The sequence below is a fragment of the Mytilus trossulus genome, chromosome 12, assembly GCF_036588685.1.
Source record: "Mytilus trossulus isolate FHL-02 chromosome 12, PNRI_Mtr1.1.1.hap1, whole genome shotgun sequence".
In the NCBI taxonomy this organism is placed as follows: domain Eukaryota; kingdom Metazoa; phylum Mollusca; class Bivalvia; order Mytilida; family Mytilidae; genus Mytilus; species Mytilus trossulus.
Window position 1 is genome coordinate 11707957 of NC_086384.1, and position 24094 is coordinate 11732050.

General features: G+C 33.4%; 1 protein-coding gene and 1 long non-coding RNA gene across 2 annotated transcripts; both read left to right on the forward strand.

Annotated features, from left to right (window-relative positions):
• The first annotated feature begins 3674 nt into the window (after positions 1-3674).
• LOC134692213 (serine/threonine-protein phosphatase 6 regulatory ankyrin repeat subunit A-like) lies at positions 3675-7160 on the forward strand. The gene has a single exon (XM_063552663.1). It carries the CDS (start codon positions 3675-3677, stop codon positions 7158-7160), a length of 3486 nt encoding a protein of 1161 aa, XP_063408733.1.
• A 14774-nt stretch (positions 7161-21934) lies between these two features.
• On the forward strand, positions 21935-23766 carry LOC134693262 (uncharacterized). Its single transcript, XR_010102378.1, has 2 exons — positions 21935-22102; positions 23450-23766. It is a non-coding gene; the product is annotated as an uncharacterized LOC134693262 (long non-coding RNA).
• The last annotated feature ends 328 nt before the right edge of the window (positions 23767-24094 follow it).

Here is a 24094-nt window from a genome sequence, read left to right on the forward strand (position 1 = left end):
TAATGATAGCAGTGCTGATGTTCAATTAGAAGTGTCTCTAAACGCAAAAATGTTCACTAAAACAATACTTTTGAAGTAAATGCACCGAACTCGAAAGTGGTCTATTGGGAAAAATAAAGGTATAACTCTTTACTTTTTAATGTATAATCGTTTGAGCATATTCCCATATAATTTAATTTTGGATGTAACGTATCTTCTGATTGGCTGACGTCGTTTTGTTTATCAGCCCAAAAGACATCATTTGTCATGTGACCGTGATGTCATTAACGTTTTTTTATGATTTACTCCAGTTTAAAAAGAAATCAAAATAACATAAAAATGTGGTGCACACTTTAAATAACCTGCTATGCGCGTTATTCAGTGAGAACTACGTTTTTTATGTTATTTCTTCAAAGACAGAAAAATATTTTACAGTCATTCCTTAAATAATATTCACGTTCTTAGGCATCAGTTCTAGTCGTTCATTCAATCACCTCAAGATGTTAAATAGAAAAAAGAAGAAAGGATGCAATACATATTTTCATTATTCAACCGATTCCGGTCTTAATGGTTACCTCAACAACAATTGAATTTAATACAAGACAAAAATAATACATTTAAAAAAACAATTACTTTTTAATTGTGTCAATTCGGTTTAATCCCGTTATTTTTTTATCCATTTGCATGATTTCTCGCGAAATACTATATTGTAGAATATTTCGGAATAATAACATTTCATATGTTAAATGTATGTTAAGGTAGATGTGTCTAAATTATAATCCATAGATTTTTTTTAATAATTTGCCAAAACGCAGTTTATATCATGCTTTTTAAAGAATAATAATAAAAAGAATGGGTCATCGGGGTTATTTTCATGCTACAGGTTGTTAATAATTGACAGCTTTTGTATAGATTATGCATGGAAAACCAAATTTTCTGCTATAAAACATGTAAAACGAAAATTGCATCATTGAATTTTGAGATAAAATATGAGAAGATAGCTTTAATAGTATGCTATGACGTCCATTATCACTGTACTAGTATACATATTTTTAGGGGCCAGCTGAAGGACACCTACGGGTGCGGGAATTCTCGCTACATTGAAGACCCATTGGTGGCCTTCGGCTGTTGTCTGCTCTATGGTCGGGTTGTTGTCGCTTTGACACATTCCCCATTCCCTTTCTCAATTTTATTTCAGATAGGAAAAATAAAAATAAATGAGATCATCGGACCTGTTTCCTTACTACATAATAAAATGGATAAATTCCTAACACATCCTATTATAAAAATACCTTTATTTGAATTATCTACCCTTACATTTGAGTTGCATCCCCTTATGTGGGAAAGTTTTAAAAAATTGAATCAAACAAAAGTTTCTGTTTTTTTTGTAAAATACAACCATAAATTTGATAAAACATCTCATTTTCTATATTGGAATAAAAATTCTTACACATGAATTACCTTCTACTCTCAAAATTTGTACATTCTTTCAAAGATCTAGACCGATGTTTTCTGGTATTTCGATATCCAAGATGGAGGAAGATTCCCTATCTACCTTAATTCGAATCCGTGATATTCACCGCCCTTTGTCAATTTAAGGGTTTTGTAAAGGTACTATATCCTGAATAAACGGTCACACACTGTTCAAACTTAGTAAAACGTGCTCATTGTTATGTATCTTTTTGAATAGTATGAAATCAACGGATTTTCGCAAATTTAACATTTCAATTGAAAACAAGACAAAAAGGGTAAATCTGATTTTGGTGAAATGTGTTAAATAAATTGGTGCTTTAAAATTGAATTAAAAGTATAAGATCAATCGATGAATTTTGATTAATTTCTATAATCGAAATAACTTATCAATGAATACACCAATGCTGCAATACTTTTGTCTGAATTTATATTAAAAAAAACCTGAAAACGCGTCAAGAAAAATACACCCACTTTAAAAAGTTCTTTTGGGATAGTCCTGAAAAAAACATTATCCAGCATACTATTTATAAATCTTTTAACTTATGATATAACAAAAACAGCTTATGAAGTCCCGCAAATTTGTTCGTATTATTCTTGAATAGTATCAATTAAATGTCATACTTGAAACAATCATCAACGAAAAACACCATATTAACACGCGGGAGCTACCGATACTGCATCTACCTCATAATGCTGGTATTTTATACACATTTCGAATAAGAACTTTCATGATTTTTATGTAATAATGAATATATATTTTAATAGAATATTATTGATATTAATCTTTTTATTTTATTTATTTCAGCGTTACTTAGAGAGAATAGTAACCAGTGCGCATGCCATGGTGAGTTTAGATTAACTTGAAGATAAAACAATATACTGTTATTGTCTTTCCATGATATTACAAGCATATCATAGATTGCGTCCTAAACATCACGACCGTACCCGAACTTAAGAGACCGATTCAATGTAGAGATTATTATATTAGTTGGGGATTGATGCGTTGTGTGATTTTGAAATTTTAACCCACAAGCAGCTAAATATCAAATTGGGTTCAAACGTATACTATGATTTCCGTGTGACTAACATTGCTTCCAGTTCCAAATTATACAGCCAGAATCTGGCATCTAAATTGATTCAGTGATTAAGTAAAAGTCTAATTTCACATTGTGGCAGTCAATTATCACTACGAAAAAATATCATATATATATATATAAATAAAACGCCAATTAGGTGACGGAAGTGCTCTTTATCAGAATTTTGCGATTCGAACACAAACCAATGGCATGAAAATGATTTACGTTGTAAATGAAAAAAATGTATCGTACATCATTAAAATTACAATTAAGGCTTTCATTCACAATTTCTAATATCAATTTTAATTCATTTTTGTTTTATTCAGATTTTCACTTTGTTGAGATGGAACATTGGAAAAAGCAAGAAGAAATGTTCGTTGAAACGCCTGTTGTAAGAAAGATTTTACAGTGCCTTGAATCAGAACATACTGTATTAATAGTAGGTGAACCTGGCATTGGTAAGAGCATGTTGATGCATCATGTCGCTTTAAAAATACATTCAACGACAAGTTATTGTATAGTACCATGTTCAAGAATTCAGGATATATTTACCCATTATAACATGGACAAAAGCCAAATGTTTGTTATTGACGATATTTGTGGACGATTTACACCTAGTTTGTCGGACATTGATTGCTTGATAAAAAATGAAGACACGTTAAAACGGATGCTGGGAAAGGGGAAAACGAAAATAGCAGCAACATGCCGTCTAGATATTTATCTTGAGGAAACTTTTTGTAAATCATGTACTGTTTTCAAACCAAATATATTCAACTTATCTCAGGAATATTCAAAAGGGGACAGTTAAAGATATGTATTAAGTATTTATCAAAAACTAGTTGTGAGTTGTTGAAAGATCAGAATGTAGATTTTACACCATTAATGTGTTATCTATACTCCAAAAATGAAGGATTCAATTTAACAGCATTTTTACACTGTCCCTACGATGCATACCAAAAAGAATGGGAACAGTTAAAAGCAATACATCCACACAAATATTGCTCGCTGTTTTTATGTGTTATTAACAATGGCATTATTAAGGAGTCATTTTTTGACATCTTTAATAAAAGAAATAACAAAAAAAAAGATGTCTTGAAAAACATTTATGAAATCTGCGATGTGAATCGAAGTACATCTAGAATCAAAATGAAATCAACTTTTGACAGCATGATTGGAACTTACTTAGTGAAAACAAAAACTGAATACAGGGTATTACATGACAAAATGTTTGACTTTTTATGTTCTTATTTTGGTTCGAAAGATACACTGGTCAGATGTATATTGCGCTATTCAGACATCCGAGTTTTCAATGAAAGAACACAATTAGAATCCATCAATGAAAAACATGACAAATTTTCTATATTGATACCAAAGAGATATGAAAAGGAATACTTTGAAAGAATAACAAATGATTTACAACTTGGACAAATAAATCAATGCTTTTGTAATTCACAGATGAAACATGAAAAATATAGAGCCAAATTTCTCAAAGTATTACAGACAAAAGACAACAACTTTATTTTTGAACAAATGTTTTCGAAAAAATGTTTGCAATATACTCACAAGCATAACACAAAAGAAGATTCTTCAGATGATTATGACGATTGCGATCTGTCCGAACCTTTAATAACATCGTGCTATCGAGGATATTATGATATAGTTCATTTCTTTATGACCAAACATGTTGATCTAAAGAACTGTTATTCATTTAATACACCAATGACAGCTGCATGTTACGGAGGTCATGAGAAAATAGTACAGTTTTTAATACGAAGAGGATGTGATGTTACCCAGGCTGATGGTATGAAAAAAACACCTATGACAGCTGCTTGTTTGATGGGAAATGAGAAGATAGTCCAGTTACTAATTGACAAAGGATGTGATGTTAACCAGGCTGATGGTACGAAAGAAACACCTATGACAGCTGCATGTCGGGGTGAAAATGAGAAGATAGTCAAGTTACTAATTGATAAAGGAAGTAATATGACCCAGGCTGATGGTACGAACGATACACATATAGCAGCTTGTTTGGGAGGAAATGAGAAGATAGTCCAGTTAATTATTGACAAAGGATGTGATGGGACCCAGGCTGATGGTACGAACAATACACCTATGACAGCTGCTTGTAGTGGTGGAAATCAGAAGATAGCACAGTCACCTATTGACAAAGGATGTGATGTTACCCAGCCTGATGGTATTAGACAGACACCTATGACAGTTGCTTGTTTGGTAGGAAATGAGAATATAGTACAGTTACTTATTGACAAAGGATGTGATGTTACCCAGACTGATTGTATGGAGGAAACACCAATGACAGCTGCTTGTCGGGGAGGAAATGAGAAGATTGTACAGTTACTTATTGACAAAGGATGTGATGTTACCAAGGCTGATGGTACGAAACAAACACCTATGACAGCTGCTTGTTGGGGAGGAAATGAGAAGATAGTCCAATTACTTATTGACAAAGGATTTGATGTTACATGTACCCAGGCTGATGGTAGGGGACATACACCTATGACAACTGCTTGTTGGATAGGAAATGAGAAGATTGTACAGTTACTTATTGACAATGGATGTCATGTTAACCAGGCTGTTGGTATGAGACAGACACCTATGATAACTGCTTGTAGGGGAGGACATACGAAGATAGCACAGTTACTTATTGACAAAGGATGTGATGTTACCCAGCCTGATGGTATGGGACAGACACCTATGACAGTTGCTTGTTTGATAGGAAATGAGAATATAGTACAGTTACTTATTGACAAAGGATGTGATGTTACCCAGGCTGATTGTACGGAGGAAACACCAATGACAGCTGCGTGTCGGGGAGGAAATGAGAAGATTGTACAATTACTTATTGACAAGGGATGTGATGTTACCCAGGCTGATGGAACGAAACTAACACCTATGAGAGCTGCTTGTTTGGGAGGAAATGAGAAGATAGTCCAATTACTTATTGACAAAGGATGTGATGTTACATGTACCAAGGATGATGGTATGGGACATACACCTATGACAACTGCTTGTTGGTTAGGAAATGAGAAGATTGTACAGTTACTTATTGACAATGGACATGATGTTAAACAGGCTTTTCGTAGGGGGCAGACACCTATGATAGTTGTTGCTTGTTTGATAGGAAATCAGAAGATAGCACAGTTACATATTGACAATGGAAGTGATGTTAACCAGGCTGATGGTATGGAGCAGACACCTATGACAGTTGCTTGTGGGGGAGGAAATGAGAATATAGTCCAGTTACTTATTGACAAAGGATGTGATGTTACCCAGGCTGGTGGTACGAAACAAACACCTATGACAGCTGCTTGTTTGGTAGGAAATGAGAAGATTGTACAGTTACTTATTGCAAATGGTTGTGATGTTACATGTACCCAGGCTGATGGTATGGGACGTACACCCATGACAACTGCTTGTTGGGTTGGAAATGAGAAGATTGTACAGTTACTAATTGACAATGGATGTGGTGTTAAACAGGCTGATGGTAGGGGGCAGACACCTATGATTGTTGCTTGTTTGATAGGAAATCAGAAGATAACACAATTACTTATTGACAATGGATGTGATGTTAACCAGGCTGATGGTAGAGGACAGACACCAATGACAGCTACTTGTCGGGGAGGAAATGAGAAGATTGTACAGTTACTTATTGACAAAGGATGTGATGTTAACCAGGCTGATGGTATGGGACAGACACCAATGACAGCTGTTTGTCCGGGTGGAAATGAGAAGATTGTACAGTTACTAATTGACAAAGGATGTGATGTTACCCAGGCTGATGGTAGGGGACAGACACCCATGACAGCTGCTTGTATGAAAGGAAATGCGAATATAGTACAGTTACTTATTGACAAAGGATGTAATGTTACCCAGACTGATTGTATGGAGGAAACACCAATGACAGCTGCTTGTCGGGGAGGAAATGAGAAGATTGTACAGTTACTTATTGACAGAGGATGTGATGTTACCAAGGCTGATGGTACGAAACAAACACCTATGACAGCTGCTTGTTGGGGAGGAAATGAGAAGATCGTCCAATTACTTATTGACAAAGGATGTGATGTTACATATACCCAGGCTGATGGTATAAGACATACACCTATGACAACTGCTTGTTGGGTAGGAAATGAGAAGATTGTACAGTTACTTATTGACAATGGATGTGATGTCAAACAGGCTGATGGTAGGGGGCAGACACCTATGACAGTTGCTTGTTTGATAGGAAATCAGAAGATAGCACAGTTACTTATTGACAATGGATGTGATGTTAACCAGGCTGATGTTATGGGACAGACACCAATGACAGCTGCTTGTCTGGGAGGAAATGAGAAGATTGTACAGTTACTAATTGACAAAGGATGTGATGTTACCCAGGCTGTTGGTAGGGGACATACACCAATGACAGCTGCTTGTATGATAGGAAATGAGAATATAGTACAGTTACTTATTGACAAAGGATGTGATGTTACCCAGGCTGATGGTAGGGGACAGACACCCATGGCAGCTGCTTGTATGATAGGAAATGCTAATATAGTACAGGTACTTATTGACAAAGGATGTGATGTTACCCAGGCTGTTGGTAATGGACAGACACCTAAGACAGCTTCTTGTTGAAGAGAACATATGAAGTACAGTTACTTATTGACAAAGGAAGCGAAGTTACCAAGGCTGATGTTATGGGACAGACATCGATGATTTATTATTGATATGGTTATATTTTAAAATTATATGTTTACAAAATTTAGAATTTTTTGATATACTAAGGTTTTTCTACCTCAGGATAGATTACCATAGCTGAATTTGGCAAAACTTTTAGGAAGTTTGGTCCTCAATGCTCTTTAACTTCGTTCTTTATTTGGCCTTTTTAACTTTTTTAGATTCGAGCGTCACTGATGAGTCTTTTGTAGAAGAAAAACGCGTCTTTCGTATATACAAAATTTAGTCCTAGTATCTATGATGAGTTTAATGACAGCTGCTTGTGAGGGAAGAAATGAGAAGATTGTACAGTTACTTATTGACAAAGGATGTGATGTTACCCAGGCTAATGGTACAAAATTTACATATTTGACAGCTGCTTGTCGGGGAGGAAATGAGAAGATAGTACAGTTGCTTATTGACAATGGATGTGATGTTAACCAGGCTGATGGTATGGGACAGACACCTATGACAGTTGCTTGTAGAGGAGGAAATGAGAATATAGTCCAGTAACTTATTGACAAAGGATGTGAGGTTACCTCGGCAGATGCTACGAAACAAACACCAATGACAGCTGCTTGTCTGGGAGGAAATGAGAAGATTGTACAGTTACTTATTGACAAAGGATGTGATGTTACCAAGGCTGATGGTAGGGGACAGACACCCATGACAGCTGCTTGTATGATAGAAAATGAGAATATAGTACAGTTACGTATTGACAAAGGATGTGATGTTACACATGCTGATGAAACACCTTTTCACCAAATCGCCCTGCTTTTTCACCAAATCTCCCCACTTTTAAATAAATCGCCCCACTTTTAAAAAAGATCACCCCAAACTGGTTTAAAGTGGATTCATAACAAACTGGACATATATATATATATATTATAGTTAATTGCTATTAATAAGTATTGCAATATGCATTGTGTTTAAATGCAATATCAGTATTTAGTTCTATTATAATCTTAATCAATCCTAATTCTATCTTGCTTTTGAGATATGGTTTTTCATATGTGACGTCATTCTTCTGCTGTTTCAGAAATTTCATAAATTCAAATGTGACGTAATTTTTGTGCCTTTTCAACGTCGTATGTGACGTCATTTTTATGATTTACTGCGTTGAGTTCTGGACTGAGTTGGGTGTGTCTATTCTGTGTTGGTCTTTGCATTATGTATTCGTGCTTGTTTTCTGTAATTGGTTAATACTTCAGTTTCATTATGTATATTTTTTATATTCATTTGATAAAATTTACTGTTTGCAATAGCATTAATTGTTCTAAATTATTAGGATGATCTTATCCCAAGCATAAAAACATAGCCGTATTTGACACAACCTTTTTCAACTTTTGATCTTCAGTGCTGTACAACTTTGTACTTTTTTTCACTTTCGATCTTTTATATCTGGCCGTCACTGGTGAGTCTTGTGTGGACGAGGCGCATTTTTGGGGTATTGAATTTTAAACCTGATGCTTTTTGTTATCCTTTAATCATGTGTTTCTTTGTCTAATACGTTCTCCTATTTATTTGTATTGTAGTCCTGTAATATTATGTTGTCATTTCAATGTTATATTTAACATTGCCATTAAAGTGCAAGGTTTGGCATGCCACAAAACCAGGTTCAACTCACCATTTTTTCCCTTTAAAATGTCCTGTACCAAGGCAGGAATATGGCCATTGTTATATTATTGTTCGTTTCTGTGTGTGTTACATTTTAAAGTTGCGTCGTTTGTTTTCTCTTATTTTTTAGTGTAATTTCACATTGCGATAAGACGTGTCACGGTACTTGTCTATCCCAAATTCATGTATTTGGTTTTCATATTATATTTCTTATTCTCGTGGGATTTTGTCTGATGCTTGGTCCGTTAGGTGTTGCATTTTGGTGGTGTGTCGTTGTTCTCCTCTTTTATTTAATGCTTTTCCCTCGGTTTTAGTTTTTTACCCCGATTTTGTTTTTTTTGTCCATGGATTTATGAGTTTTGAACAGCGGTATACTACTGTTGCCTTTATTTACCATTCGACCCACTTTTTAAAATATCGCCACACTTAATGAAAAAAAAGGAAACTCTAGATGAATATATTATTCTAGGTCTGCCAACTCGTCCCACTCAAAATGAAAACTTATTTAATTATTTTTATTGACTATGAGGTGACATGACTCAATTTATCAGAATTTTTCTATTTTCCATTAGTGGCCGGGGCGAGTTTGCAAGACTCAATTCATCAGTACGTCTCTATTTTTCACAAGTTGGGCTAGTTGGCATTACCGTCAGGAGAAAACTGATTCTCACTTCTTTCTGTTGTATTTCCACAAAATGAAAAGTACTACAGAATAGATATAAGAATATGTGATAAGAGTGCCAATGAGATAATAAGAAAAGCATGTTTATCTAATGTTTTCATAGGTATTAGTTGTATTCATGAGTGGGACAGAAACATAGATATACAACGGAATGGCATATTTTGCACCAAGTTGGGCGAGTTGGCATTACTTAAAACGGATAGTTCGTTTTATTCTGTCATTGAAAATAAAAAAGTTTTCAGTGTACCAGTTTTAATGACTTTCTGCTGAAATCAGAGTATTTTTTTTTAAATTCTTTTTTTTTAAAATCAATTTGAACCTATTTAGTATTCTGTTTTATGTAACATAGTTTGACCAATTCTTTAAAAGTGTCCTCATATGTACAATGATGGATTCTTTAAAAAAAAATACGTAGAATTTTAGTTTCAAAATAGGTCACAAAATTTGATCTTTCTTTACTAGTATTCGTTTTAAGCCCCTTTTGATAATATATACCATACAGTTAATACACACCTGTCGTCTGGCACTAGGTAGATGAGACTGATTGTTTACTGCTAGTCGCCGATTGTGGTCAATGCTTCGGTGCTCATATATTTTTGAAAATTACATTTTTAATACTCCCGTTGATAAAAGTATGAAGTAAAGTTCCAGAAACTCGACTCAAAGTTGGTATTAGGACACAATTGGTATATTACAGAGTAGACGGTATACTGGTATTTAAATATATAAGAGCTCACAACAATGTCGCTAGTAAATTAAGATCTGAACACTGAGAAATTGTATCAGTATTTGAAATGGTGACCAAAAAACTTGGAAGTTGTGGTTTTGATTTCAGTTGTTCCTCATAACTTTGTTGTAACAGGTTAAGTGAAATGAACACACCCCTTTCCTGGATATGGATTCCCAAAGTTGCGAACAAATACGAGCATATACTTAACGTAAACAGAGATATGTTAACTCAATACGATGGAGCCGAGGGTATGATATTGCTCCGAAAAATATGACACATGCGTTCAGTCCATTTAAAGCAGACATGCATTATCACTGAACCAGTATATATTTGTTAAGGGGCCAGCTGAAGGACGCCTCCGGGTGCGGGAATTTCTCGCTACATTGAAGACCTGTTGGTGACCTTCTGCTGTTGTTTTTTTATTTGGTCGGGTTGTTGTCTCTTTGACACATTCCCCATTTCCATTCTCAATTTTATCTTATTAATGTATTTTACTTACCAGGTTATGGGATGTTTAGTGCTTTCAAACATGGTAAACCCGCCACATTCGATAGTTTCCTGATCTAAGTTAAAAGCTGTTAGATAATTTCTTGTTTGTTTTATTTGTGTCCGTCATACATGTACTTGAATCGTTTTTTTGTAAATTGTTTTGTTCTAAATTTGACTTTTATATTTCAATATTTAATTGTTACATATTTTTATGATGCATTTTAAAACCAACTTCACGGTATCAGTTTGTCGTATTGTTGAAGGCCGTTAGACTAGCTTTCATTACTTTCAACCCCAACAAGAACTCAACATTAAAAGTTCATTAGATTTCATAAAGAATTTGACTACTTAAAGGCTGATACAAAGAGTAGAATTTCCTTCATTTGCATCCGTCTTAGATTTACCGACAATTCATATGTATTAAATAAAGTGCTACATTGGTTTACCTTAACCATCTGTCTTAGATTTACCGACCATCCACATAAATTAAATAAAGTGCTACATCGGTATACCTTAACCGATATCGACATGTTTCATTGTATAGTATAGTTGGATAGAGGAGACCTTTCAAATGGACATTGAAGCAATATTATAATAAGTACATTTTCACTGGTAAAGTCCTTTAATTTCGTATTTTGTTTTGTTGGAAAAAATACGCTGAATGGTCCTTTGATTAATCACACCTTCATTAACTAAATTTGAACATATATCTCACATCAGATAAAATAAGACAAGATAATTTTATTAACCAATCATGGTTCCCAAAATCTGAGCGATACAATCAAATGATTTAAAAATTAAAGCACAGTAAATGATTATTATGATTAGAATGATTAAAGTAAATTTAAACAGAAAAAATAAATACACATTCAAAAAAGTGACATGATTATAAACCATGTTAGTGACTGGGCATTTAAAAGTCAAAATGAGACTATACATATCTTCAAATTCTTTTAGGTCATTTTTTATAAGCAACAAACAAGATAAGTATTTCCAATTGGACATGCTTTGATACTATAACTGCCCTTGAAGTTTTATAAGATACTTTTGTTGTTTGCTTTGGAGATTCCGTACATCGTCAAGTTCAATTCCAATTGTGCACCACTTATTGCGGACCTGCTTCTGCATTGTTAGGAGTTACAATTTATGACTAAAATCAGCAAAGCCCATAGAAACAACATCTGATACAAAACTTGAACACATACGTTTAGATACTTGATTGATATTAGCTCACAATAATGACGACTTCGACATGTATAATGAAGACGTTTATCCTGTTGAACTAACTTTAAATAAAGTTAATACTAATATCTATATCATTAACGGGAAACGGAATACCAAAATTGATCATAAAAGAGACGATTTTCATTTCCTATCGTTAATTATCCATTTTTGATCATTTTTTTATGGTGACGTTCTCTTGTCACCATCTCATGTTGTTTATATAATTCCACCTGTTAGATATGATCGTGTATCTAACAACGTATTCTAATATGACGTGCTTCTTTCGCTTTGTAAACAACAATGTGATAAAATTCTCGATATATCTATACTTAGCGCAGACTCCGTGGTGTACATAATAATGTCTGTTACAATATACTTCCCACGTAAATCCACATGTATTGAAAACTATTTGCAAACCCTTTGTCGATTTTATTGCTTTAAAAATTGCAATTATAAAAAGACAAAATCACTTTTATTCTTATTCGGATGCATAATAAAAAGAAGCATTGCACAAGAGCTCGAAGAAACCAACAAAATAAAAATAAAATAAAATTCCGCGAAAGTTTATAAATGATTTTGGCGCATTTAAGTCATTTCAAAACCTGACACCATACAAATGAAAACGCTAAAGTTGAAAGTTTTCTGTTACGTGAACTATTGAAATGTCGTTTACTATCGTATTAAAGTTGATTATCAAGGTAGGTTTTGTTTGATTTTCTATTCTATTGCATTATTCGCATATTTACTGATTTCAGCAAGTCAACATGGCGGCCCCTTAGTTACGACATTTCAACTTTTGATTTGACGGTAGCTCACGAGAAAAACATGTAAATCAAAATGACAATTGTTGGTTTTGAGAATGAAACAGATTTTTTTTAGCGGTTGTTCATGAAATAATCCATGCAAGCTACGGATCTATTAGAACGTTTGAGCTTTAACTAACAGGGAGTGAAAAAGAACAGCCACACACACAGCTTTACCCACCCTCGCTTTAGTTTTTTTAATGATCGTATTTGTCCTATTAGAATCGAAATAATTCATGGAAGCTAACGATCAGAATAAAATTCGAATATCACGGCCCAGGCCATGTGTAAATTTCCAATAATCTATGGCTTCCATGAATTATTTCTTAATTAGATTTTATTGAGAGAAATTTGTGTCTTACTGAAAAATTATAACACCAGGGTTATCGATATCACAATCAAGTCAAAATATTTACTTTAATTAATCATCGGTACAATGACATCACGGTGACCTATAGTTGTTAATGTTTGTGTCATTTTGGTCTTTTGTGGATAGTTGTCTCATTGGCAATCATACCACATCTTCTTTTTTTTTTTTTTTTTATATCATCCGTAAATATAATCCAACATGCAGACACATTTACGTTCAGGTATTTCGCATCCAATTTTTATGGTAATATTTTTTTTATGGTAATATTCTTTCCAAAGCATATACATGTCGGCATTCACCTCAATAGCTTACAAAACCTTTAAACAGACTTATTAAGAAGGGATATAGTTAAGATAGTGTTTTCATGTCATTAAAGGTTGTATATTTTGGCGTTAATTTTGATTCACTAGAAGTTCTTTGCATCGAAAAAAAAACCAACATTTGTTCTAAAACCAGTTGTTGGCTTGATACGGGTTATGTTAACTCATATATTTATGATGGAATGATACAAAACCCTTTACGGGAGGGATTGTACTTGATATTCAGATTATGACTATCAGTTATATTTTGGTCTGCAACGGGCATACCAGAAACTGCTAGTAAACTTTGTTAGTAAACGTATCATTGTCATTTTGTTTAGTTATTTTGTTAACTTTTCTGACATTGGACTTTGACTTCTTGAGAACTGATTTTATTGTGCGTATTGTTTTGTATTTGTGTTTCTACATTGGCTAGGGGTAAAGGTAGAGGGTCGAGATATAAAAAAACATTTAACCCCGCCGCATTTTTGCTCCTGTCACTAGAGGTAACGGGAGAGGGTCGAGATCTAAAAAACCCCGTTTAACCCCGCCGCATTTTTGCTCCTTTCACAAGTCAGGAGCCTCTTGTATGACTTATAATTTTTGTTTCTTGTGTATGATGCGGAGTATAGTTTGACGTCCATTATCACTGAACTAGTATTCATTTTTGTTTAGAGGCCAGCTTAGGCACGCCTCCTAGTGGAGGAGTTTTTTTTATTGCGTTGAAGACTCAGTAATGGTCTTCGGCTGTTTTTGACTACTCTTTGATCGGATCGTTTTCTCTTTGACACACTCCCCATTTCAAGTCTCAATTTTATTGACAAAATATAAAATGACATTAGTACTGTACACATGTTATTTTTTATCGTTAAACAAAATAATTGTTAAGATGGATCAATATTTATCACACAAAATCATTACAAACACATGAAAACCCAAACCCGACCGATATTTTATTGTGGTGCTTTTTTTCCCATCGCGGTACATCGAGGCATTCAGTAATGCAGATTTTTGTTTGCGTCACTGCAATTAGTTATCAAAGGTATCAGAATTATAATTTAGTACGCCAAACGCGCGTTTCATCTACATAAGACGCATCAATGACGCTCACATCAAAATATTTATCTAGCCAAACAATTACAAAGATGACGAGCATTAATGAGGATCCAAAAATTCTGAAAATTGGTGCCAAATGCGGCTAAGGTAATCTATGCCTGGAATAAGAAAATCCTAATTTTTTTTTCGAAAAACTCATAGTTTTGTAAACAGGAAATTTATAAAAATTACCACATTATTGATACTAGTAATCATGTCAATACCAAATTGTGACTACTGGGCTAGTGATACCCTCGTGATATTTTTGAGTTACGGCACTTTGTAACTAAAACAGGGATGTTTTTTTTCACATTTCGCACCGTATCTTAAAAAACGATTCTTGATTATGGCTTTAAACTTTAAACGCTTCTTAGTTATATTAATCTTAATAGATAAAGCGTAAGTCTTGCCGTATACAAACTAATGAGACCCTGTACAATTTAAACAAAGAGCTTGGAATAAAAACCGAATAGATAAAGTGTACGTCGTGTCGTAAAATGGAAAGATACTTGTATAAATGTACAACAAACCTGCCATCGCTGTATTGATAATGATTTCACATTTTCAAAAATATATATCTATAAGACATCCTCCCTCACTGTTCAATTGATCGAACAATAATGGTAATAATTCCAAAAAGTCAGCACTCGTAATAATTCACGATGGCAGCGTTTAATTTGATTACATATTATGCCATCGGTGTTGTTTGTTTTTTAAAATCTAATCAAAAACACAATCCTTAATATTTGATTGAATTTCATTTCATTAAATTTCCCCTTTATTATTCCCTCCTCAACATTTACTATTTTAATACTATCGATAATCGAAAACGGGATTTTATGGTGACGGACGTGTTCTTATATGGTGTCGGAAAATCAGCTTTTATCTACAGACGAGATTTGCAGAAAATACATTTATGTCATAATTGACCCTCCATACACCTAATAATTCATTCATAAACAACGGTGAAACGAATTTTACCTTTTATTGACAACTTTGTATCCGAGAAAGAGAACCACATGTGGCAGTCGTCTTGAAAATTCAACAAACTATTTAAGAAATTTTATGATACATTTCTAGCTAGCAACTTATATTTATGAATTTTATTGGAGGAAAGCTTAAATACATATTAATTAACAATTAACCATTCGCTATTTACAAAATTGATTTATAACGTTTTACACATTCCGTGAAAATTTCAAAAACTATGAAGGACCGTGTGCAAATAATATTCAAACACAATGATCTACTACAACAAGGTTGTATTCATTTTAGCATTTTATCTGAGATCAACTTTAATCATCAATATGTTTAACGCTATAATAAAAACTTTGAACTTTTAATCTCGAAAGTGCGAAACAACTTAGACCCATCTATCTAATATTTTTATAAAGAATTTTAGTAGTAGCACAGCTTATTCGGACTATAAATACTGCAGAGATAATTGCTAAGCTTTTATAAACCAACTGCTTATCAAATGAAGCACACTAGCAATATAATATATTATATCAACCATTTATGACTGAGGCAAAATTTATAATTTAAAAGTGCTTACAAATTCCGAGCAAACCTCTTACTGGTACACAACTTTTAACGCCAATCATTATATCTGAAAGCAAAGGGAAATACGTATCAGATATACAAATATCAATGTAAGGAAAATATATAAACATTTTTGTATGAGGCTGAGAAACTGGGTAAGGGCGAAGTTCTACCGAGCCCTTCCCCAGTTTTTCGCCGAGTACAAAAAAGTGTATATTTTTATGACATTGACCCAATATTGTTTTTACACTGCAACTTTCATTAATACCTTGATAGCTTTTTTCATCGTAACACAAATGTCAATCGTATTGTCATCCCTCAATGGACCCCTGATTGTAGAGAAAGTGTTCCATGATGAAATTAACATTATACAAAATATAGCTATGTTTCTATATTTAGGAAATAAACACAGGTAGTTTAGTTGCAGTATCAATCAGGTTATACATTGAATTGACAAAAATATACACTGGAGGTGTAAATCAGGCACAACTAACCAAGAAATATAAACAACAAGATCCAACGAATCGGTGATATCAGTGTATACATATGGTCAGGTACCTGTAACCTCACTATAAGGAACCAGAATGGTTACATTTCTATAACATCTACAAATGAGGATACAATTCAACTCATTTTAGACAAATTTTACTAGTGCATTGATACTTTAAAGAAATATCTACATTCTAAAATGACAATACTAAAAATACAACCATATTCCATCATCAAATATAATCGGAAAATAGCCTCAAAGATCAACAGCAAATTTAAAACAAAATTATCACACGATTAGCAATAACAACTATAGCGACTTAGTTACACAATCAGATGTTATAAATAAATATTCAGAGCAGGAAACACAACTACAATAAATAGTCAAAGTTAACAATGGCATAAAATATTTGAATAGTACTTACGGAAACAAAACTCAAGAGGGAAAAGTAAACCGACAGAGAAATACCTAAACTACAACTTACATGTATATTCGGACGGTATGCATCCAAAAGGATTGCTTGATAAAGCATGGCTTGGTCAAATTTAAGACTTAATACAGAAGGACTGTTTAACATCATAATTGAAAAGTAGACTATAAAAAGTGCAGACATGGGATATCCAAGCCACGCTGTTAAAATATAGATCTGATTAAAACCAATTGTGAATGAATAATAACTGATACGATACGATAAGCAACTAGCAACTTAAGGTCAAGTTACAGTAAATGGGCTATGTCACAGATTCTGTTAAATTTGGCACACATCTCTGGCTCGATTAACTTCAACTGAAAATCGAAAAAATAATGTATTTATCTCAATTATCATTTGAAATATTACTGTTTGAATTCTTACAAAAGGGGTGAACATTTGTATAGAAAGCACATAAAATCGGCGAAAACCCTTCTTAAATTTGTCTTAAAATCGCCAAATCTCTAATTCTACTCCATAGATTTTTCTTAAAACTATATGTTGCTGATACATAAATTTCCGTTATAATGATGCAAAATAAAGATAGGGTCACCGACTTCGTGTTTACGGTATACATCATTCATTTTGCGTTCTTTGTGAAAAAATCCAACAAAACGTCGAAATAATCGTAACGTTATCGCGTTGCAGGCCGTAAAACGATGGTTTTTGACGTTTTTCACCACCAACAAGGTATCAAATTGATTATTAGACAAAAAACGAAGTCGGTGACCCTATGATTATTTTATATCATTAAAACAGAAATGTATGTGTCAACAATATATAGTTTTTTAAGAAAAATCTATGGAGTAGAATTAGAGATTTGGCGATTTTAAGACAAATTTTAGAAGGTTTTTCGCCGATTTTATGTGCTTTCTATACAAATATTCACCCATATTAAAAGAAATCAATCTGCAATTTTTCAGATAATAAAAGAGATAAATGTATTATTTTTTCGATTTTCAGTTGTAGTTCAACGAGCCAAAGATGTATGCAAATTTTTAGCAAAATCTGCGACATAGACCATTTACTGTTCCTTGACCTTAAGGTGAATAATAAACTGGATACATCATGAGAAACATTAGCAACCAGGGAATACATACAAGTACCAAACCCCAAACCTAAAATTTGCGATCCAATGATTTTGAGCAAAATTAAGACAGAGCAATCGCTCGGAAACTTCAAGCTATAAAGCGCTGAGCAAATATTGTCTAAATAATGACGGTAATGGTATTACGTGAGAAGCTGATGATGCTGATTCCTTTTAATTATTAAAGAATTCCATAATATACTATTATGAACAAATCATTTGTGAAAACAACATTACTGTAAAAACTGTGCCAGACCAGAACAAAAAAGGTCTTTTTATCAGAATGATACTTCATATGTATATAGACTAAACCCACGTCTATACATTGTCAGTATACTACACAGTTTGTCGCTTATTAGTCAATTGAAAAGATACTGATAGGTTCATGTAAACCGAACTACCCAATATACACAATACAATCAAAAATGTAGTTATAACTGGTAACCGATTAATGAAATTGAGAATTGAAATGTGGAATGTGTCAAAGAGACAACAACTCGACCATAGAAATACAACAACAGAAGGTCACCAAGGTCTTTAATGTAGCCAGAAATTCCGGCACCCGGAGGCGTCTTTTGGCTGGCCCCTTAACAAATATCTATTAGTTCAGTGATGATAAACGCAATACTAATTTCCAAATTGTACACAAGAAACTAAAATCAAATTAATACAAGACTAATAAAGGCCAGAGGCTCCTGACTTGGGACAGGCGCAAACATGCAGCGGGATTAAATATGTTAATGAGATCTCAACCCCCCCACCTATACATCTAGCCAATCAAGTAAAGTAAACGCATAACAATACGGAAATTTAAAATTCAGTTCTAGAGAAGTCCGAGTTTAACCAGGCTGAAGAACAATTACAAGAACTATCGAGGATGAAGAACTCCACTACAAACTCAAGTCAGAACTAATACCCACCATACTGTTACACATAAAGATACTGGTATATCTAAACAAAACAGTGAGACAATTTCAATTAAATGTATAAGATGCAGAAGAAGCATTCAGACAAAAGGTGTTTGTTGTACCAATGGAAAACACTGGATTCCTTATAGTTGTGACCATTCAACCGAAGATGATATTTACAAAATAGAAAATAGTACTAGTGGCAATACCTATACATGCAACAATATTACACCAAATCTGATGTTAAAGTCTCCTCCAAAAATGGAAAGTTTGCCCTCTGCAAGGGACATTCTAAATGAAGAGCTACAACTAAATTGCTGATAATGTAATGTACAGATATACGGTAATATTATCAACTGTGAAGTTTAACCGTGACCTTGCCACCAAATGTGTATCACCCGTAAAAAAAGAACGATGATACAAGCATATGTACAAACTGTATAGGCAATATGGACCAAAGAACTGACTTGCCGAACTCCACTGAACAAGATGATATGAATATCTAACTACTCCGCTAAATACCAACTCTATGAGGAATGATGATGAAGAAAATACAACTGTGAGTACAATATACAATAACAACACCACATATATATCACTGAAAGATAACATTGTCGATCAACAGAAATTAAACAAGTAGACTGAGTCAAAGAGAGACAAAGATACGTAAACGTGAAGAGGAGGTTAAGTACAAAAAAGAATGACAGAAGATTAAAAAAATGCAAGAACATGGTTTCAATCTCACATATCCATAAACTAGACTCTAGAATTAAAGAACTCGAGAGATCAAATGAGATACAATACGAATAGATGTACAATTAATACAAAGACCGGGAAGTAATAACCCGTCAATAGTTCACACTAACCATGATGATCAGCATGTTAGTACCCAAAAGGATAACAACCACTTATTAAACATCTTGCAAGACAGGCCTAGGGGCTCTAACTTTATTCTACGCCAAATAGATACGCAACTTTTCAAGATGGAAGACTCTTTTTATTGCGAAAATGACTACACAATCACCATCATCAGGTCAAGTAAAAAATGTAGCTTTACCACTGCAATATAAGGCTAAACAATCTGTCCAAGTAGATTTAAGTATGAACTTCGAGGAAAACCAAAACTCCCGCACTATCTAGAAATGGCCATCTACCACAATATACTGGCACTAATAATAGTACAGGACCAGAAATATTTCATATGATGGGACAACCTGTATAATACAAACCACATCCGAACAATAGCCATCCGCTAAAGAACCCTCAGTTAGATCTGAAATCCTAAATAAACACTTCGGTCATGAGACAAAATATACAGCCTCAACTTGGTCACAACATCAGCAACTCTCATGAAAGTCAGGATTACTCTAATAATCCAACCCATCAAAGACCAACAATGATAGCTACTAACTCTTTTTTAAGAGATGATTCGCAAGTTAACAGAGTGACTTAACATCAAAATACCGAGAAAGTGATAGAGAGCAAAAATAACTATCAAAATACTCTAAATATTCCATCTATAAAAACATTAAAACTACAGGTCAATCCTTTCAAGAAATAGAGAAATTTTCGGATATTATATTAATTCATAAACATTGGTTTCATTTTGAACTAGAACTATTAAATGAACTACATCCAAAAATAGTAGGTGTCGAACAAGCAGTAGATCCACGTGACCTAATAGCGGCCTCGCATATACCTCGTTGATAAGGTGGCGTGGCAATACTTAAGCAAAAATCAATAGACGGTTATATTAACCCATTACCTGACGGATCAAGTAGATGACAAGGTATTGGATTGGTAATAGATAAACCACAGACAATTTTATCGTACCTTCCTACACAATCCTCAAATGATAGCTATGACATATTTTTAGACTGTTTAGACCAGATTTACGAAATTGTACGAAAGAATGGTAGGACCCGTGAGATTATAATCGGAGGAGATCTAAACCCCAATGAAGACCTATGGAATATATCCATTAACAGCAGACATAAACAAACACTCAACTTTTAAATGATGGAATGTAAACTGAAAACTAACTCTGAAGGCCTCACATTTATAAATGTAAATGGAAAAGATACATCTGAAATTGACTACTTTTTTATTTACTGATCCTTAGTGTGAATCAACTCATCATAGATACCATTACAAAATTTTGTATATACGTCAGACGTGCGTTCAGTCTACAAAAGACTCATCAGTGACGCTCGAATCCAAAAAAGTTAAAAACGCCAAATAAAGTACGAAGTTGAAGAGCATTGAGGACCAAAATTGCTAAAAGTTTTGCTAAAAACAGCTAAGGTAATCTATGTTTGAGGTAGAAAAGCCTTAGTATTTCAAAAAATCTAAATTTTGTAAACAATTAATTTATAGATATAACCATATCAATGATAATTCATGTCAAAATGACTGATCGATTTATCATCTAATGTATCAGACCATCATCCTATATCAGTGAGAATCAAATGCAACATATCACGGGAACAACAATCAATGAACTCTGGAAAACAAACACTCAAAGTTAGATGGAATAAAGTAGACAAATCTAGATATGAAGAGACTATCTAAAGAAATAATGTAGATTATACAGAAATGTTAAACTCTGATAGGATTAATATATAATTGATCACCCTTCAAGCAATGGACCTCTTGTCTGACACTGCAAAACACCTTCACCAATAGAAAACGTATAGCAATTTGAAAGATTATTCAGTGTGCACTATATTTTTGATGTTATTTCTTCATAGATAGAGAAAAAAATATTACAGTCATTCCTAAAATAATATACAAAAAGTAATAAAAGATATAAGTTAAGTTATACTTTGATACGCCAGACGCGTTATATTTACCTAAACAAATATGAAATCAGGTATACGCCCAATCAGAGACATATATACACAGAGATTGGCAACTGTAACAGTGGTCAACGAAATCTAATCCACGACACGCATCTCACGAGACTTTAACGAGATCGCCATATTGATTCTAACACGACAAGTACACCACCACGCTTCGAATTTTATTACACATCAAGCATTTCAAAACAGCATAATGTAAGTATATATTTCAATTTTTACTATGAATTACCTTGTTTTATTCAGTTTGTAGTAGTTATTATTTAAAATATTGAGACGATTAACGTTTTATTGCAGTTTTTAATAATGGTAAAAACTGGGCCGAGATGCACGTTATGAAAATTTTTAGCACGGTCGTAATTTTTATCAAAACATTTTCATTTGAAGAGGAATAAAACAAATTGTGTGATGAATTACTTTCCCCAGACATATTGAATTTGCATGTAGAGGTTGTTTTTATCATATGTTCACCCAATTTGATGCAATTTACAATTTAAAATCAGTATTATAGCTGACGGCCATGTTTATTTTCTTTAATATCAAGACAGACCCCTGTCCATGACTACAGTTTAAAACTTTTCCATCTTCAGAGAATAATTGTTCCCAGCACATTATTTTTTTTCCTATGACATACTGAATTTGCATATGGAGGTTGTTTTTATCATATTTTCACCCACTTTGATGTAATTTACAATTAAAAATCAGTATTATAGCTGACTGCCATGTTAACTTTCTTTAATATCAAGACAGACCCCTGTCCATGGCTACAGTTTAAAACTTTTTCATCTTCAGAGAATAATTGTTCCTAGCTCATTATTTTTTTTCCTATGACATACTGAATTTGCATATGGAGGTTGTTTTTATCATATTTTCACCCACTTTGATGTAATTTACAATTAAAAATCAGTATTATAGCTGACGGCCATGTTAATTTTCTTTAATATCAAGACAGACCCCTGTCCATGGCTACAGTTTAAAACTTTTCCATCTTCAGAGAATAATTGTTCCTAGCTCATTATTTTTTTTCCTATGACATACTGAATTTGCATAAAGAGGTTGTTTTTATCATATTTTCACCCACTTTGATGCAATTTACAATTAAAAATCAGTATTATAGCTGACGGCCATGGTGTTTTGTTTCAATATCAAGACAGACCCCTGTCCGTATACACTTGATACTGTAAATTCAGAAATTATTGCGTGCATTTATTATTGATTTTCTCATTTTAAACTGAAATGCGATTTTAATTTTTACAACTTCTGTTAAGAATCCTGTTAAATCCATTCAAAATTTTTCAAAAAGTGAGTTTTAAACTCTTTCGCATTTTTCGCAATAATAAAAACCTTGCATTAATTTCTGAATTTACAGTAGACTTTTCCATCTTCAGAGAATTATTGTACCCAGCACATGCATTACTTTCCTATCATGACAAACTGGATTTGTGTATAGAGGTTTTTTTTTTCATTATTTCCACCACTTTGATGACATTTACAATTTTATATATTTTTACATTCAGTATCTGACAGCTTTCTCTTTTTTAACAGGGTCCTGCTTGCTATAAAAGGAGAAAGATGTTGATCAAATTTACCTGTCAGTGCAGCATACAAGAGATATAATATCATACATGGGCTGAATGTAGGACTCCCAAGTCTTTCTGATTGAAAATAAGACTTCCTGGCAAACAGGAACAACTAGTGATGACTTTTTCCAAAAGTGACGGCACAGTCATGTTGTGGACTGATTACTACTATCAATGTGATACTTAAAACTAACAATGGTTATGTAAGAGAGAAAAGTACATGTGCTTATCCTGACTGTAAAATGGATAAAAAAGCAAATAAATATCTTGTGTTCAACTTCATTAGTCTTATTTATGTTAACAAAATTTACATGTAGATGTATAACAATATGATGTAGTATGATTGCTAATGAGACAAGGATTTTCATGTATGACTATCATTAGAAGGCCACTCTATTCACAAATTCCTTCCTCTTCATGGAAAGTAACATATGTAATTGTTTACATAAAATGACAAAATGTGTAGGAAAAGAAGCAAGAAATGATCACTCTTCTTCTGTTCACTAGTCTCTTACATTGGTCACCATCTATGTTTGTTTCAGTCCTTTAAAAAAATGTCAATGGTGCTTATTTATATTTATCTGTTGTGCTGTGTTGTTTCAGTTTTACA